Genomic DNA, 17,748 nt, shown 5'->3' with positions numbered 1-17,748 from the left:
GATTTTGCACAGTTTCTGTCTTAGTCAGTTAAATAACACGCTGCTGTCATTTTGCACATCTCTGATGTTGCTGCTATTTTCAAATATCCATTACTGTAAAAAAAGTCCATTGCTGTATATTGGTTATTTATTCTCCAGATGCACAGTTTTAAATCGTAAAAACACTTTACAGTACAGTATGTTATAATTTATTTTTTAACTATTCACTATTATGTTATTCTTATAATTTTTTCTAAGGTTCACATTTGTGTGCCATTTTTTTTTTACAATCTTTTTGCTGCTGTAAACACCAGAATTTCCCCATTGTGGGAAAATAAAGGGATTTTCTATTCTATTCTATTCTATTCTATTCTATTCTATTCTATTCTATTCTATTCTATTCTATTCTATTCTATTCTATTCTATTCCTTACATTATCCAGTATATTCACTGCTTAACCTAACTTTATGCACACTATACTTCTGAAGATTATCTCACAAAAAGGGGTCTTCTGCATTTGAACTGGGCTGTGGTCCCCATAAAGCAACTGGTCCTCAGAAGATGAGTAAATAATCCAGGTCCTGAATAGTAATTCTAAATAAGTACACACTCTCTCTTCACATGTCATTATGACAGATCTAAGGGATCAATCCAGCAGCTAAACATGAAATATGACTCACAATGTCTAAAGCTGTCGTAATGATCAAAATTATCTATATGTGATGTTTGTTTATACCATTTTGTTCTAGCTGCAGACCATCTGAGCTACATCTCAATTTAATAAAGCACAATCTCAAGTCAGCTTGTATAGGGGGCATGCATTTTTAACACTGCTATTAAAATGTTTTAATTAAATTCCTGTCTGGCAATAAAAGCCCAACAATCATCAGAGGAATGCAGGGAGCAGGAGTCCTAATTTTAAAATCAACGTTCTTCATCCATCCTCATAATGCTCCAAGAAGAAAAAAAAAAAAATTAAATTCGAGCACAGGACGGATAAAATCTCTGAGATAGATTTCTGCAGAAACAACTTCCAAAAAAAGTGATGATAATAATAATAATAAACAGGGTAGAAAACAGCTCTGGGAGGGAGGCAGCCCTTATTGTAGACCCTGGACTATGGGATGAGTTATTTGATGGGAACATGTGAAATATATATATATATATTTTTTATCAAATCATGTTTGGTAATTTGTTTCTGTTTGTACTCCTTTTCATAGGATTTTTAGATTAGACTACACAAAATAGTGATTACAAATTCAACAAACTCAGTTATTATTCCTTTTTTACATTTGCAAAAACCAGCCGCACCTTTGCCTGGGATCTTTGTGCATATGCATTCTGCATCTTGTCTTCATGCATACATGAAGTCTGCGTACTCTGGCTACATCCCCCAGTCTAAAGTCCAATCTGTAGGTTTATTGGTCTCTCTGAATTGCCTAAGGTATAAGTGTGTGAATGGTTGCTTGTCCTCTGTGTCTGTCGTGCCTGTGACTCCATCTACAGCATCACACTGACTGCTCATATAAACAATAGATGAATGGATTGAATACCTTACATTTTTATGAGGGAAGCAAGTAAACTATCAGATAATTTTCACTGTTTATGTTCTAATCTAAAGGCAAAACAATCAACCTATTGAGGCTTAAAGTGCACACATGCCATGCTGCTGCTGTGTGATGTTGCAGAGGGTTAAACTGTTGTGGTAGGAATGTTAAAAAACTTATTCTGAGCGGGAAGTAACTTAAATGCAACTATAGAGTATCGCTACTTTGAGATAATCACAAAAATGTTTTTAGATTATTGTCTGTAATCCCCACCAGAGCTCTCCGCTCATGGAGAAGGCGATTTAAGTTTGTTAAATGATTCTGGTTTTCTGCAGCCTTTGCAGCAACTCTATCAAAGCTGTGCAATGTTTCCTCTGTAACAGTCTGTTATCCAATAAATGCAATCTCAGCTTGGTCCCCTTTGAAAATCACAGAATCTGAATCAGAAACAACCCCACAGGAGGAGGAGCGTAAGGAGATGTTAAACTAATTTCTGTGGGTCTGGATTAGAACCTCAATGAAGTTTTCCAAAACACATTTACACCACAGCTAAGGTGGGAAATTGCATAATGGAGAAAGTTCATATTCGCTTCCAGTATAAATCCAAGCTCTGGTTCTTCAAAGGTTTTAAAACAGGATACAGAGGACCAGCAGGTCTGATCCAGCATTTATCTAAAGGTCAATTTTCTCAGTCTTATAATTTGTAATATGAATAACTGTTTCACTTACTTTCCTGATCAAACATTTTCAGATTCTGGCTGACGTTAACATATTTTTTTAGAAGATCGGTTTCTACCTGAAGCGGTCCTCTTGTCCGGGTTGAATGTGACAGGTTCCCCCGTTAAGGCAAGGGAAGCTGATACAGGCGTTGATCGCTACCTCACAGTCTTGACCCTAAGAGACACAGGAGGGTGAGATAAAGGAGAGGGGTTCATTCTGGGTTTATTCATATTCTTTATTCCAAAATTCTTTATTCTTCAGACCTTTGTCAGCATCTTCGTGGATATTATATAAATAATTTATTCTTCTGCATGGCATCTCTAATCATCAACAGTTATTAAATAATTCCTTCATTCTATTTACCGTAATCTGATCGATCAGGTTTGTAAGTAAATATCTTAAACAAATACTGACAAACATTCAGATTTAATGAACATGAAACTGTTGGGGTCAAAAGCTTATTGTATTCTAAGGTTGTGATTCTCGGTTACTTTGACTAGACCCTTGGTTCTACAATATCATTATAAAGGAAGTTGGAGCAAAGCAGTTCTTGAGGTAAAAGACCAACGCACCCCCCTTCCCCTTCATTGTGAAAATAGGAAATAAATATTGAAGAAATTGCTTTTCCATTTGAGCAAGTATTAATTCAAAAATAGTTGTATTCAATTCCCCTGAGATGAGCCATGTGATTGTTGATTAAGTTCAGATTGAATAGGCCATTGTCACATTTACTTACCCCCTGCCTCCCCTGTAGCAACAGTTTTAATCTTAAACCTTCAGCACACCCATCTCCTCTGAGGGAGAAACACATTTATTCTTTCAATCTCCATCAATCTTTATTCTCTCCTCCTCTCTTGTTGTTTCTCTTACACACTTATTCCTCTCTAACCCTGCCTGTTGGCTTAAACTCTCCCCACATTCCTATTTCTCCAGCTTTAGCTCTTTGTTTTCATCCTTCATACCATCTATCTTCTTGTCTCAGGTGGAGTTCATGTTTTCCACTATCTTCAGATTTACTCTGGTTTTGTACTTTGCTGTGCTTCATCACCATGTTTTAATAATGACCCGATGGACACAACCACAGAAATAATAAAAAAACCCACATAAGCCCACTCAAGCTGCTGCTGTTTCCCAGCGTGTGTCCTTGGCAGATGACTGTTTCATTAAAAACAGAGTTAAGGTTTTGTTTGCTTGTACAGCGAAAAAGTTGTAAAATCTGTGCTCAGATGAGATCAAAGCTATATCCTTATAAAGATTATAAATGACACCTACACATAAGGAAGTAGACTGGACATTAGAGGTTCAGCGGTTAAGGTCCTAAAAGGAAAAATAAGCAATAATTCATTATTTTGGATAGAAAGGACTAAAAAAGATATGAAAAACTAAAGGCTTGTTTTTAAATGTAAATCCATTATTGTCCCAGAATACGGAAAATAAGTAACTTACTTCTTGACTAGACATCTGAAGTTTAATGCTGTTTTAGTCTTTCTAAAGCGGCACATATTAGGTGATGGGTGAGAAGGGGAGGGGGGAGTGGGGGTCAGGGTGGGATTACAGCAGGAATGGAGGCAGAAAGAGGTGCAGTTTGTCACACATCTTATTTTGCTCTGCAGAGAAAGCTCAATAGCCCGCCTAGTGGTGAAAGTTCACTTCTTGTCCCTTTGCTGTGTTGAGTTCAATTCCTGTCTGCTGTCGTTTTAATACTCAGGTTCCCCATACATCTGCCCTTTTTTTCTGTCAGCTGCCAGTGAGTAGCAAATCAGAGACCAGTCTGTTGATGTTTCTGTAACATCGCTGACATTTTCATTCACTGAAAGTCTAATATTATGGGGATAATGGAAAAAAAATCTCTTTACCAGCTTTTGTCTCTATCTATAGCAGGTTTTATAATTCCAAAAAAGTGAAAAAAAAAGTGAAAAAAAGCAACCAGTGGACTTTTCTTTTTTTTTTTTTTTTTTTTAAGTTTGAAGACGTTTCGCTTTCCCTTCAGGAAGCTTTCTCAATTCAAATCAAAATTATCAAGGCTTTGTAATAGATAAATTCTTAGGTTTTTATCAAATAAAATACAAAAAACAGAGAAATAAAGAATAAATAATGATTTACTCCACAGAGGTCAGTGTCATCACACAACACCAGAGATTTGAACTGAGGGAGCTTAACTAGTAGCCATCAGTTACTCCGTAAGTATGGTTTTCTCCTGAGCACAAGAAATCTGACAGTCCAATAGACCAGTTGTTATTTTTAAGGGCGTCTTCTAAGGACTTTCCTTTCCTTTTTTTCTTTTTCTAGCAATGGTAATAATGCCTAGCTTCGCTATGTGCAGTCTGAACCACAACTGAATATAACTACGATTACATAATGTTAAATATTAGTTATTCTTTAATGATATTTACTGATATTAGTGATTTATTAATATTACTTTAATGATTCTTTCTGTATATTTTTATTTTAAAAGTCTCTGCTGCAGTGATCATTACTGCTTTAATGAAGAACTAAAAATATTATTGATGCAAGGCTAACGTTCAGTCTGGTAAATCTGCTGCAACACCAGGATCATTTAAATAATAATAATGCAGACCTGCCCATCGAGGACCTTTTGAAGGAATAATGTATTAAAGCAAACCCACATTTTTTGCAAATTTAATCTTTGTTTGGCAGCATTCATTAGCTTTGAAACAAACCAGAACCAGAACATGACCTAGAAGGTCAGGTACATGCAGCTGGTACAGGGAGGTACAGGAGGAACATGCACAAACATCTGGGTTTAAACTTTAACGGCTTCCAAAAAAGCTAATATAAGTTTTGCTTTTGATAAAATGTTTTGGCAGTTCTTCCAAAATCCACAACAGAGGACCGTGGAGCTGATAAACCTAATCAGAAAGATTAATGGTAGCAATAAATCAGTGACAAAGCTGAAGTAAGATATTTATTGGAGTTTTACATGAATTATAGTCTGAGTTTTGTTTCCTGCAACTCCAAACAATTAGCCTGGCAAATATGAGGTTGCGTGGACTAAAGCGTAGCTTAGTAACCATAGCTAACAAAACCCATGTTGTCTCATTCATTCTGCACAACCTGCAATAATATACACTTTTCAAATGCTTTCATGTAATTCCTTAGACCAGGAAGCCTATTTAAAAAAGTTGTGTGTGCGGATTGATGGTTTGTTTATCTTTGTAAAAATTACTTTTCTAACCTTATATGGAATGATTCCTGAGGAAATGAGGATATTGCTTCAACTTAGTGCTTTTAGCAGCCAAAATAAATGTTTCCTTCCATTTGATGGAGCACACAGATAGACATTATGAAAACCAAAAATAATATAAATAATTTTTTATTTTGAAATGACATGAAATTCCTCAGTTGATCAATTATGTTGGAATAGTGGGAAAGTTTATTCTTGCTTTTAATAATTCAACATATGTAAATCCTAGTCTTTCATTTGCTTAAATAAAATAAGTTTCTACAAGAAATCACACTTAAATTTCTGTTTCAGCATATTTAGAATATAACTGAATTTGCTGAATTTTTTTCTGCAGTCCCAGCAATCAAAGCACCAGAATCTTAATTTGAAATAGTACTAGTTTTACTTTGAAAGTCCCCAAATCAAACATTATCTTTTGAGCGGCAGAAGAGTACATGTGGTTGTCATGGTGACTGTTATATTATTCTTGGCTGCAGGTTTGAGAAGGAAAATGCAGAAAGTCAATTTCTCTCAGAGACAAAATCAAACAGGATGAAAAGGCTTTAAAAACATGCACTGTTTGCGTTGTGGGGAAAATGGTTTCATCTCAAGCAACATCTGGTGCCTTATGTGATAAATCTTCCTGTTTTTACTTATTTTGGACAGGATGGTATAAAATCATGTGAAAATAGTTTTCTAATTTTGACTTTCTCACAAGAAATCAAGTCTAAAATGGGAGTTTCTGTCATCTTCGTTCAGTCTGTGACAGTCTGAGAGAAAACTGTGATGTAATTCCTTCAATAAAGCACATATTCCTTTTTCAAAGTACCATAAATGGTGTTCCCAATTTAGAAATCATGGGAAAAGAGAGAGTTAATTTTATTTTATTTTTTGTCAAGACCTTTCCTCTACATCTACTGTAGTCATCGTCATGGTAACACCCCACCTTTTTTTAAAGTGTTTCTCCAACTAATGTGATAAATCAGTGAAAGCTATATTAGTATTGAAAAGCTTGCTTAAAACTTAGAATCTACAATCAGAATGTGGAACCGCATCTCCAGGTTGACGTATCAGATATAGCACAGACTGAACAGTAGACCAGTTTCTATGATTTTTCCTCATCTCCTTCTCTGGTATGTTTGGCTTTTTTTTTTTTTTGCCTAATAACTCAAGACACCTCAAATGTAAACAGCGTTCATCTTTCAGAGATGGGTTGTTACTAGTACTCGAGTAATACAAATACTTTTCTAAGTAGTTTTACCACATATTACTTTTACATTCTTCTTGAGTAACATCCCTATAAAGTATGGCTACCTTCACTTGTAGAATGTGGGGCTGCTCTACCCTCAAGTCTTTCTGCAGAATAGGCCCATGGCTCAAGTCCCAGTGAATGGACTCAAAAGCAATGGCATTTAGAAGCTCTAGTGGTCTTTCAGCTTCGTTTTTCATCGTACCAAACATCTGCTGTTTTACAGTTGTGAGATGTAGCTGGTACTATCAATGTATTTAAACTGCTAACTACAGAGCCGACCAACCCCGTGACATCACCGCTTGAGTACTGCAACATGGTGGCGAAAATGCCAAAAAATTATAAAAAAAAATATTTTATACAATTATATTTTCACATTTGTAATATAATTAATTATAATAGTAAGGCACAATCTTGTAAATGAAGTCTGGTTCCACTTTAGTTTAATTGAATACATATTGAAGTACTAGTTGCTACTCTGCTCCCTCTGAGGTTAGTTTTATTCAATTTGGGCTGCATTAAGTATATCCAATGAAAAATGATTGAAGGAAACTTGCTTAGAGGCTAAACCCGTTCTTTCATTCTTTGTTTCATTGAAATATTGCACATTTAAAGTATTGTTAAACAGACAAACAATAATTACTAATAAAACATGTTGGTGTTGTAATTTAAAATGTGTTTTTGCACACAGAGCAAAATGTTTGAACAGCGATGCCTGAGAATGTTCTCCTTCTCACCTTGAATCCATATGGACAGGTGCAGTGGTAGGATCCTGCAGCATTAGAGACGCAGGTGCCGTTGTTCCGGCAGGGGGCCGCCAAGCAGGGGGAGCACTTTGACATCAGGCTGATATCCACAGGACCTGTTTATTAAGGAGGGGAACAGATGAGGGGTGATCCCAGGGAGACAGAGAAAGGGCAAAGGGAAGTAGCAGCTGTATATTTCTAGTCATGTTGTGCTAAAGGCTCTTCTCTTTGGTTAATGGAGACATTAACAAAAAGATCCTAGACAAGAACAAGGCAAATTGTAAGGGGGGAATATATTTGAATGGTTTTATAGTTAAAGATACATAAAAATACAAACCTTAGTATCTTGAGAAATACATGGACAATAGAATTAGCACTTTATTTTCTTCTGCTGTTTTTGTGAATGTTGTTAAAATATAACTAAAAACCAAAGTTATTCCACCAAGTTAGATAGTTGATAGGCAATGAGGCTTGTAATGTTACAGGCCTGTTTCCTCTCATCTCAGCTGCAGTAGCAGATTGTGTTGAACTGACCTAGCTGTCTGTCTGATGTTCTCTATTCTATTCCACGGGAATAAAAGAGGGATTCTACATAGAGTTATTTAACGCATGACCCAACAACAGCTGGTTTTTCTTTGGGATTTTAATGACTAACAAAATTAGTGCATCGATGGAAAGATGAAGAAAATGTAAGAATTTTTAGCATTTTTACAAAAAAGTCACTAGTAGTTGTATTTAAGCCCTTTACTGTGACATCCCAAAATTAAACTCAGTGTAACCACTTGCATTTAGAAGTTATTTAGCAAACTTCAGAATTAAAGTGGGATAATCTTTCCACAAGATACTGTAACTATCAGTTAAAGGCTTAACACATTTGGGCTTGATGTAGGAGTTGTAAAAAGAAGCTAAATTAAGCTAAATTTCCAACTGGAAATGAAGGTGATCTGATCAAAAGAGACTGTGGAGTCTGTGGAGGAAAACTAACTCGATGGTTTAGATCAGGCATCCCCAAACTCGGTCCTCGAGGGCCGCTGTCCTGCAGGTTTTAGAGGTTTCCCTGCTTTAAAACAGCTGATTATAATGATTGCAGTAGAGCAAAAGCCTGTTAATTAGCTTTCAATTAAAATCAGCTGTGCTGGAGCAAGGAAACCTCTAAAACCTGCAGGACAGCGGCCCTCGAGGACCGAGTTTGGGGATGCCTGGTTTAGATCAAAGCAGAGTCACACAGCAAGTCAAATTATAGAGCGATAAGATAAATAAAAGTTGATCTAGAATTTCATCTGGCTACTTTAAATGGTACCTTAAAATTATGTCAGTACCCAACAGATCCAAAAAATTCTCACCTTTACACTGAAATCTGTTGAGTGGCGTAGTGAGCAGCAGTCTGTCAGCCATTTCAGGAGGTCCGGCACAGCGAGCAATGCCTACAGTTACATAGAAGGTGGATCAGATTCAGACATGGACAAAGTCTTACAGGTTTGTTCATAGGATATTGATTTGTTACCAGGTTCTTTGAAGCCGGCCTTGACCCACTGAGAGAGCCAGCGTAAGTCACAGTTACAGTACAAAGGGTTGGCCCCGAGAGCCCTGAGCACAAGGACAAGACACATGAATGCACTAATCAAACATCTTAAACACAGAGAGAACTACACAGGGCTGAACCTACAGGTGAGACAGAGAGGTAAGGTGGCTGAAGGCTCCTTCTGTGATGGTAGACAGGTCGTTGCCATGGAGAGTCCTAACAACACAGAAAACAAGAGGCACGGATATTAAGCACATTAGAAAGCAGTCTGGATGACCCACGGATCAATGATAAATTATCAGGTTCTTAATGTTTCTGCAAGAATGAATATGGAACTGAACAGATCTGCCAGGTTCTAATATATTCATACGTCCACACCTATAATTCAAGCTTCATCAGGTGGCTGGATGTTTAAACAAACTAAAGGGTTCACTCCATTTGATCCCAAGGGTTTTTCTGCTAGTTTTTATTTGAGGCCCAATTAACTCATTTCTTACATGGTTGATGGCAAGGTCCATCCTAATAGCTGTTTGATGACATTGTTTTTCTGAAACATATAGTATGTACGGTATCAGTTTCTACCATCTGGCCAAAATTGATCCTGAAAGGCCCCATACCTTTTTTTAAAAATCTCTCTAAGAAAAATGTTTTTGTTTTTTCATGGTGTGGCAGAAGAGGTAATTTTATTAAAATAAATGCAGAGTTTTCTAACTTTAACACAATTTTTCCCATGCCAATGGGGTTCACTCTGTCGAGCCTCCAGCTTCCAATCAGCCTCTAAGAGCGTTTCCCAATGAGGGGTGTTTTCTCGAAGCGTATGAACGGCAGGTTTTGTAAACAGAGAAGCCTGGTGGCCAATGAAGGGAAAGTTGCAATACCTCTGCTCACTTTCATTACTTTACAGCAAACCAGCCTAAAAGGTCAGAAAGGAGGAAGAAAAGAGAGAGCTGAAGTACAAGAATGACCAAAGAAGGAACAAAGCTCATGTAAATCAGACCAACCTTCTCAAGGAGGAAAGCTTTGGACTGAATCTTGATTTGAAACTGGCTGTATTTCTTCTAGACAGATATATTTCCATTACTTTTATTATGAGATTTACGCTTTATCACATACATATGGAGGTTTGTCAAAGGGGGAAGGATAGGGGCGGGGCATACTGTTCAAACTAAACTGTTCTTTTGCTCACTATCAAAACTGTGCAGAAACAAAAAGAGCTGCTTTATGATGAAAATATAAATTATTTGACCGTCCAGAGTGACCGTCCACAGTTAAGATCCACATCAATGGAAGGGTGGATGACGGTGTGATGGAGGGATGGATGGACTGATGGATGGAGGAATGGATGAACATTCTCTAAACAACAGATTTCCAAACCCCCATAGCTTCAAACTACAGCATGTAATGTTGTTTGGGTTTACAATACAATCAGCCTTATTAATAATTAAAACACGTTAAATATTCATGAAGAAAACAACAGAACAAACGGAGGGCTCATCTTCGTTGTCGGGTAACTGCTAGTTTTTGGAAAGGACTGGGTCTCCTGAGCTGATTTTGTGTCTGAACCAGTCAAGTTCTTTTAGGGTGTGGACTTCTCTGTCGTATGGGTTTCCATTTATGTGTTCACGTCTCTAGATGTGTGTTTGTGTTTTATTTGGAGTCTGAAGGTCTTGTCTCTGAGGACAGCAGAGTGTGTGTCTGTCCATTTGAGTGTGTTGCCTGCTGGAAACTAGTTCACATTCCATTAGAGCAGAGGGACGTGGCAGGGGACAGCTATCAAACTGGCACTACTGGAAACTAAGCTCTATGTGTGTGTGTCCATGTGTGCATGAAGGTCAGCATGCGCCACTGTGCAACATTTGTCTGTGCGTGTTTCTCACAATGTGTGCTTGTGTCTGTTCCTAATGTCTTTAAGCATTGCTGTGTGTGTGTGTGTTTGTGTAAGGTGGTCTAACAGCTCTGCACAAGCCTCACCCACAGGGGCTTCTGGGTAATGAGGAAGTGACAGTGATGACTGCCTGGCAACCAGTTGCTATGTGGGGGCATTAAGGGACCAGTCCCCACGGCAACATCAACTAAAATGAAAGGAAGGAAGCATGAAAGAATAAAAAAAGTCACCAGTAAACTTCTCCAAGGTGAAATGCTTCATGAGAGATACAGTCGATACACAGAGAAAAGGTCAGAAACAAAGCTGTCTGCAGAGGGCCAGACAGACAAGTTCTGCTCTAAGCAACAATAGGAGCCGAAGCTTTGTTCTGACCCCTTTATTTTCTTGAAACATCATCTAGGGACGCTCTAACAGACTGCACCGCAGCGACTGCTGCAGTCCTCAGAGTTCTGCATCTAAGGTTTGCCAATGAAAAACCCCAATCAGCTTCACGACATCGATTGACTCATTGACGTGCAAACACAGAGTAGTTCGTGATCATGAAGCAGAAGGGCAATTTACCTTTTATTTTACCAATAAAAATCCAAAGAATGGTGTGTTTTTCTATACAGCCCCTTCACCTTCCGACACCCCTAAATAAAAGCCCTGTGTAACCTAAAGCCAAGAACCAGAGTCCAGCTCTATGTGTCTTAATCTTAGCGGTTCTTTAGAGAACTTTTGAAAACTAGAGCATTATAACCACCAAGGAACCATCAAAAAGACCAGGGAGAATGTTCTCGTTCAGTTCAAATCAGGGCTAGGTTTTAGAACAACATCCCAAGCTTTGAACACCTCCCAGAACTCAATCCATCATCTGAACACAGAGAGAGATTGGCCTGCAGATCTACCAAGACGTGTACATCCACCCAGATTGAAAAGCGGAATATTAATTAAAGGAGGAGCACGGATGACCATGGTGACTCTGGTAGAGCTACATAGAGCTCCACAGCTCAGGTGGGACAATCTGTAAGGATATTAGCTTTTATTCCCACTGAACAAACAGTGGGGATAAAAGGGAATATGGGCAGATCAGTAGGCACAGCCAGGGACCGGAGGGTGTCTGGTTTGGGAACCTCAGCATATCATCTCTGCTGTTTGCAGATGATGTTGTCCTGTTGGCCTCAACAAGTCAGGACCTTAGGCATGCACCGCTGCCAAGTAAGAAGCAGCCGAGATGAGGATCAGCACCTCCAAATCTGAGGCCATGGTCTAGTTAGGGTTACCTGTCCTGGTGAAGAGGGAGCTAAGTCGGGGGGGCAAAGCTCTCAATTTACAGTTCAATCTAAGTTCCCAACCTCACCTATGGTCATGAGATCTGGGTAATGACCGAAAGGAAAACATCGCTAATTCAAGCGGCCTAAAAAGAGTGTCCTTCGCAGGGTAGCTGGGTGCACCCTTTGAGATCGGGTGAGGGGCTCAGTTACCCGAAAGCAGCACAGAGTAGAGTCGTGGCTCCTCCACGTCAAAAGGAGCCAGCTGAGGTGGCTCGGACATCTATTCGGATGCCTCCTGGTCGTCTCCCTCGGGACGTGTTACAGGAAGGTTGAAATCAGCTGGGTTAGACTGTTAAAACCAGCTTAGGCTATCGGGTTTTCTCTGTAGCACAGCCAAAATATTCAGACTAGGCTTGATGCAGCTCGATGAGAACTTATTTTATGACCTAAATACAGGAAACAACCTGGACTCAACTTCTTTCAAACCTTCACAATAAAAGCCTTAAATACATAAACTGACTTATTATTTAGTATATTTATCTGCATCCCTTTAGCTCATAAATACAACTGCAGGAATATTGATAATAATAGCTTTTTTACTATCATATTTTGTTGTTACTGAGGTGAAAGACGGTCATGATAAACGTTGTCATTTTGCTTGATGTTTGGGAACCCTTCTTTTACTTTAGGAATGATTCCTCTAATAAGGGAATCTCAGTTTATTTAGAAATATTGTGGCATTTAAATATTGTAGATTTGCACTCCAAATGCAGCATATGTAGTAAAGTGTGGCATTTTAAGCATAGATCTTGTTGGTTTTCAGGCTGTGATGTAAGCCCATAACCCAACACAAGACTTATCACCAAATGTTTTGATAAAATGGCAACTGAATATCACTTATTCCAAATGCTAACATATTTTATTCAAACAAATTAAACAGAATAGCTTTTTTTCTATTTTCTTGATTTAGGAAATACAAATGATGGCTCTCCTCCACAGCAGGTGCAGAATCTGGGTCACCTTCTTCACCAAAACAAATGTTTGCAAAATAAATTATAAACAGATTAGGGTTAGACCAAGCAATCTTTGTAGCAAAAGCCAAACTATATGTAGAATATAGAACCAACTGATTTAGTAGATTCTCTAAGGAAGTGTGTGCACTGCTTAGTGTCTCCACATCTGGGATGATGTGTGGAGGCGGACAGAGAGTAATATTCACATGGATGCTGTGTCTAAGCAGGCATGTGGGTTTCAGGAGACAGAGGGTGGACAACCGAATGGATGACCCAGAGAGACTGAGCCTGAGAGTCGATTCATCACATACAACCCTGGGTGGAGGCAGAGGAAAGGAGGAGAGGATGGATGGAGGAAGAAATGCTGGTGGACAGAGAAAGGCCACAGCATGCAGATGGAAAGACCATTTCTTCTCTACCCTAAAACAACAAGTGATGGGCATTCTGAGCAGGACTTCACCTGCTTTGACATCAGAGACGTTATTAAAGTGTGATGTGGCCCTGTGATATCCTGACACCTGGCAGGATACAGAACACTGAATCCACTGCAGCACTTGGTGGGGAGGCGTGCTACTCACAGAAGACGGAGAGACCTGAGGCCATCGAAGGCGTGGAGTGGGATGCAGCGGATCTGGTTGTAGCTCAGGATGCTGGAAGGAACACACACCCATATATAGCATCAAAAATCTCTAAATAAAACAACCTATATGGTCTACAACCTGATTATCACAGGAATATTTCTAAAAACTCTGTCATGTTGCTTCAGGAACTTACAGTGTGGCCAGCTGTGTCATGTTGTTGAAGGTATACGGAGCCACTGTGCTGATGCTGTTGTTGCTCAGGTCCCTGTGAACAAACAGTTTCGCTCAGAACAACACATGCAAACACCACTGAGTCCTAAACCAGCAGGCATTCAGGTGATCTGCTGCATAGGAAAGGTACCTACACCAGAGATAGCTGCTTCAGGGCTGCCAGCTCCTTGGGAACAGAGGACAGCATGTTACCCTCCAGGTACCTGGCAGGAGAAAGGCAAGGATCACAAATACAGACCTTCTAGGCTTAATTATGCTCAGAGGTTCATGCTGGGTGTTAAAGGAGGAAGTTAACAGTTGGAGGAACCAAAAATTATTTATACACCAGGGGGAAAATCTATATTCAGAGCTATTTTCTTTCAACCAACAAGTTTTTGAGAGTAAATTAGAACATTTATAACAACCATATTTCAATTTTTAATAACTTAACAGTTAATTTACTACATTTCTAACACTTATTAAAATTTATTTTAGGATTAAGTTGGACGTTGAACATTGAGTGCTTTGATTTGGACATTTTTAGATTATGAGGACAGATAGTATCTTTATTTGTATAATTTCAGGAGGAAGTTCCCTTGTAACATTGCAGCTATTTAAGCAATGTGAGAACGAGGCTAAGTTTTGTTGATTTTGTTCTGAAATGTTCCTGATTCATTTAAAGCAGGGTTGAGATGTGGTGACATTAATGTGGTCATTATTTTGAAGCTTTCAGCTAACAGGAACCGTTTTTGTTCCACTGACATGCCATAATAATCCACCGTCATCACTGCACTGTATCAACCTCAACGTTTCAAAGTAACACCTGAGCAGCAGCTGCAGTCATACCAGCTTCCTTTCACACTTCATCACATGATATAAAATCTGTTTCTTAGACTGGAGGCTCAGACCACGAGTCCAAGTACCAAGTCTTTAGGGAACAAGGCTAAGTGCTGTCTGAAATCATCTTCAATCTGGTGCTGTTTTTGAGTGAAACCATCTTTGTGTTAAAATTAAGCAGCCTTCACCTTCCAGCCATCATGAAAAATTTAGACTGAAGAGTTTCACTGATGCTCACAGGGACGCTCCCACATTTCATGATCCAGTGGCGTCCTGCTTCTCCCTCAGGTCATAAGTAGGTCATGTAGACAGCATGATGGAGTGTCTTCTTCAGCTTGATCAATACCTAATCACTGCTATTGACCCTGTAGCCTAGTCCCATTTTACAGCCACAGAGCTCTGCTTGTCTGTTTGTGGTTATGCCTTTGAGTGCAATAATTCATTATTACTGCTGGAGGTTCAGTTTTCAGTGTTTTCTAATTTTCTGCACTGGACCAACATCATTTCAGCCGTGAAACGAGTTTTCATGTCTTTTTCTGTTTGTCCTAAAAAAACAAGCCGGTCTGCTCGTGAGTATTTCAGCGTGTGCACCCCGGACTCACAGCTCTGTGGTGTCCTTGGGAATGCCTTTAGGGAGAGCGTGCAGCCCTCTGTTGCTACATCGCACCACTCCGTCTGAACATGTGCAGACGTCGGGACAACCAGATGCAGGAAGACAGCCATTATCCTCAGCACCTGGAAAGAGTAGAGAAGACAAATGTTTGAGTAGAGACCAAAAAGAAGAGGAGAAACAGAGGAATAAGGGAGAAAAATACAGAGACACTAAGCAGATACAATAATTGAAAAGGGAAAAGCTAATTCAGCTGGGACTCTGATTTTTGGTCATTTTTATTTCTAATGCTTTTAAAACAAGCAGATGTTAAGTGAATAGCTGTGAAGTCATCTGACCTACAACCTGAGCATTAAATGAAATATATCGCTGAGAAATTTGTAATAAGACATCTTCAACAGTATTTTAAAGAGTCAGACAAATACATCAAAAACACTTATTTGGCACATATATGCAGCCAGCTGTGGGAAACACTTATATGTCCTTTTCTGGAAAAGTTTTCATTTTATCTCAATTAATAAATGCCTTTATGAAATGTCAAGGTCAAAATAAAGATATTCCTTTTGATCCAATCTAGGCAGAAAAAGCTGACATTTAGGCTAAGCTGCTGCTGTCTCTTAGGTGTCCCTACTTTTGGTTTATGTGAAAGAGAAAAAGGAGGATATTTAGTAAAACTTTAGGTCTGTTCAGGTCTGTAAACCATATTTGTTATTTCTAATGGTCATTTTGGTTGCTATAGGATGTGTCTAATGGGGTTAAGGAAGTAAAATCCACAGAGTACCACTGTGCCTGGGTAAGGCAAGTTATCTTTGCTCTGACATTATAGTCTAGATTTATTTAGATTTTCTTCACTTGTTTGGCTGCAATGATCATACACTTCACACAGACACAGAGTGATTGCAATCACTCAAGGACTCTGATAAGAAGGATCAGAGATGGAGGCTGTGTTGTTCTTGGCGTGAGGCTTTTCCATTTCCTGCATCAAATATGAGCACAGAAGCACAGCTCTGATGGAGATGTGCTGAATGTAAGCAGCTCAGCGATGTTCTCTAAAGTAAAACAAGCTGAGGTAAAAGATAATTAATGATAATTAGAACTGGAAGCCTTGCCAATCATAACACAACTGGAACTTGAGCTTGAGTGTAGTTCAAAAAGGGAGAGTTAGCCATCCCATATGTGAACCTTTGGGTCTGTCAGTCCCTGTGTTTAAAATGCCATCATGGAAATAGCTCAGAGTCCTTCACTAAGCTCATTTGCCATTCAGAGCATTTTCACTATGATTTCACACGAAATTGTTCAGCTACACACAAATTGTTCTTTACATTTTCAGTGTTGTTTTGTGTGTCGAAGCCGGAAATCAAACCCTCAACCCGCCAAATGGTCTTCACTGTGCATTTAAGGAAGGCTCCATGTGTGCAGACTGATGCATGTCTAATAGCTCTCTCCTGTGTCCTGTGGTTGTTTTGACGTTGTCTTTGTAGTTTTATAATTGAGCTAATCTCTTAATGTCGAGTAAATGAGCGCTTACGGGACGGGTAGAAGGGTCATGTAATGTATGCATGCATGTGCAAATGTGTGTGTCTAATCTACTGCATGTCGCTATGGAGTCCACAGAAAGGTGCAGCCCGGGGCTTACTCACTCTGCACGCGGCTAATCGAACTAACACCTAAATGTGAGCTAAATATCTTCTCACAAATTCAATTAACTTTACCTTTCCCCCGGCTGCATCTGGACACCTTAATGACCATTTTACTTGGCTAAAAATAGGTGCCACACTGAGTGCTATTGTGTGTGTGTGTGTCCCTCTGCCTCCTGTAGAGTCTTTGTGTGCCTCCTAGAAGTGAGAAGGCCTCAGCTTAGGGGGTTATGTGGAACAGTTTGTTTGTCTTGGCGTCGGCAGGATGTCTTCAAACATTTGATGGTTGGTTCTGAGCCAAAGCATCATTGATTTTATGTTGCTACTGATCTAGATCTCTGATTTCCACAACCTGAGCAGTGGTGTGCCATAAAGGAAAGGTCAAACAAACCCCCTAATTTTCACTTTGCATTAATGATTTACTGCCCTCCACCTTCATGTCATTACTTTTATACTTCAGTAGGACGAGGAAGATTTAAAGTTGGACATTAGTCACCTCTGTCGAGACTGTAAGAGCTCTGATTTAAAGCTGAGGGTGGTATGAACTGTTGGAACGGCTGAGAGGGACTGAAAGAAGATTTATGTGAATGTGTTTGTACAAGATGCAGGAATGAACATCAAGGTCTGAAGCAACCAAGAAAACTACTCTTCAAACTCATTCCCTGGGTAATGACTTAAGAACCTGTGGAGGAGAAGAAAGCAGGACTAGGAAGTAAAGAGTGTTCAGCAATTGTATGGATGGATGGGTGGTGTGCTGTTCTTAGCAGAATACTTC

General features: G+C 39.1%; 1 protein-coding gene across 1 annotated transcript in view; it reads right to left on the bottom strand.

Moving 5' to 3' along the window:
• The window catches only part of LOC107083797 (slit homolog 3 protein-like), a 256,322-nt gene that overhangs the window by 20,623 nt on the left and 217,951 nt on the right, over positions 1 to 17,748 (bottom strand). The window contains exons 20-28 of the mRNA XM_015373268.1: positions 15,329 to 15,461; positions 14,045 to 14,113; positions 13,873 to 13,944; positions 13,677 to 13,748; positions 9,092 to 9,163; positions 8,930 to 9,012; positions 8,769 to 8,849; positions 7,417 to 7,541; positions 2,323 to 2,420 (exon numbers count right to left, since the gene is read on the bottom strand). Coding sequence (XP_015228754.1) covers positions 2,323 to 2,420; positions 7,417 to 7,541; positions 8,769 to 8,849; positions 8,930 to 9,012; positions 9,092 to 9,163; positions 13,677 to 13,748; positions 13,873 to 13,944; positions 14,045 to 14,113; positions 15,329 to 15,461 — 805 coding nt within the window. The remainder of the gene's footprint in view (positions 1 to 2,322; positions 2,421 to 7,416; positions 7,542 to 8,768; positions 8,850 to 8,929; positions 9,013 to 9,091; positions 9,164 to 13,676; positions 13,749 to 13,872; positions 13,945 to 14,044; positions 14,114 to 15,328; positions 15,462 to 17,748) is intronic.

This window comes from Cyprinodon variegatus, unplaced genomic scaffold (genome assembly GCF_000732505.1).
Source record: "Cyprinodon variegatus isolate N-32 unplaced genomic scaffold, C_variegatus-1.0 Scaffold84, whole genome shotgun sequence".
Classification (NCBI taxonomy): Eukaryota; Metazoa; Chordata; class Actinopteri; order Cyprinodontiformes; family Cyprinodontidae; genus Cyprinodon; species Cyprinodon variegatus.
Note: the sequence above shows the minus strand (reverse complement) of the source record. Positions and strands in the feature narration are given on the sequence as shown.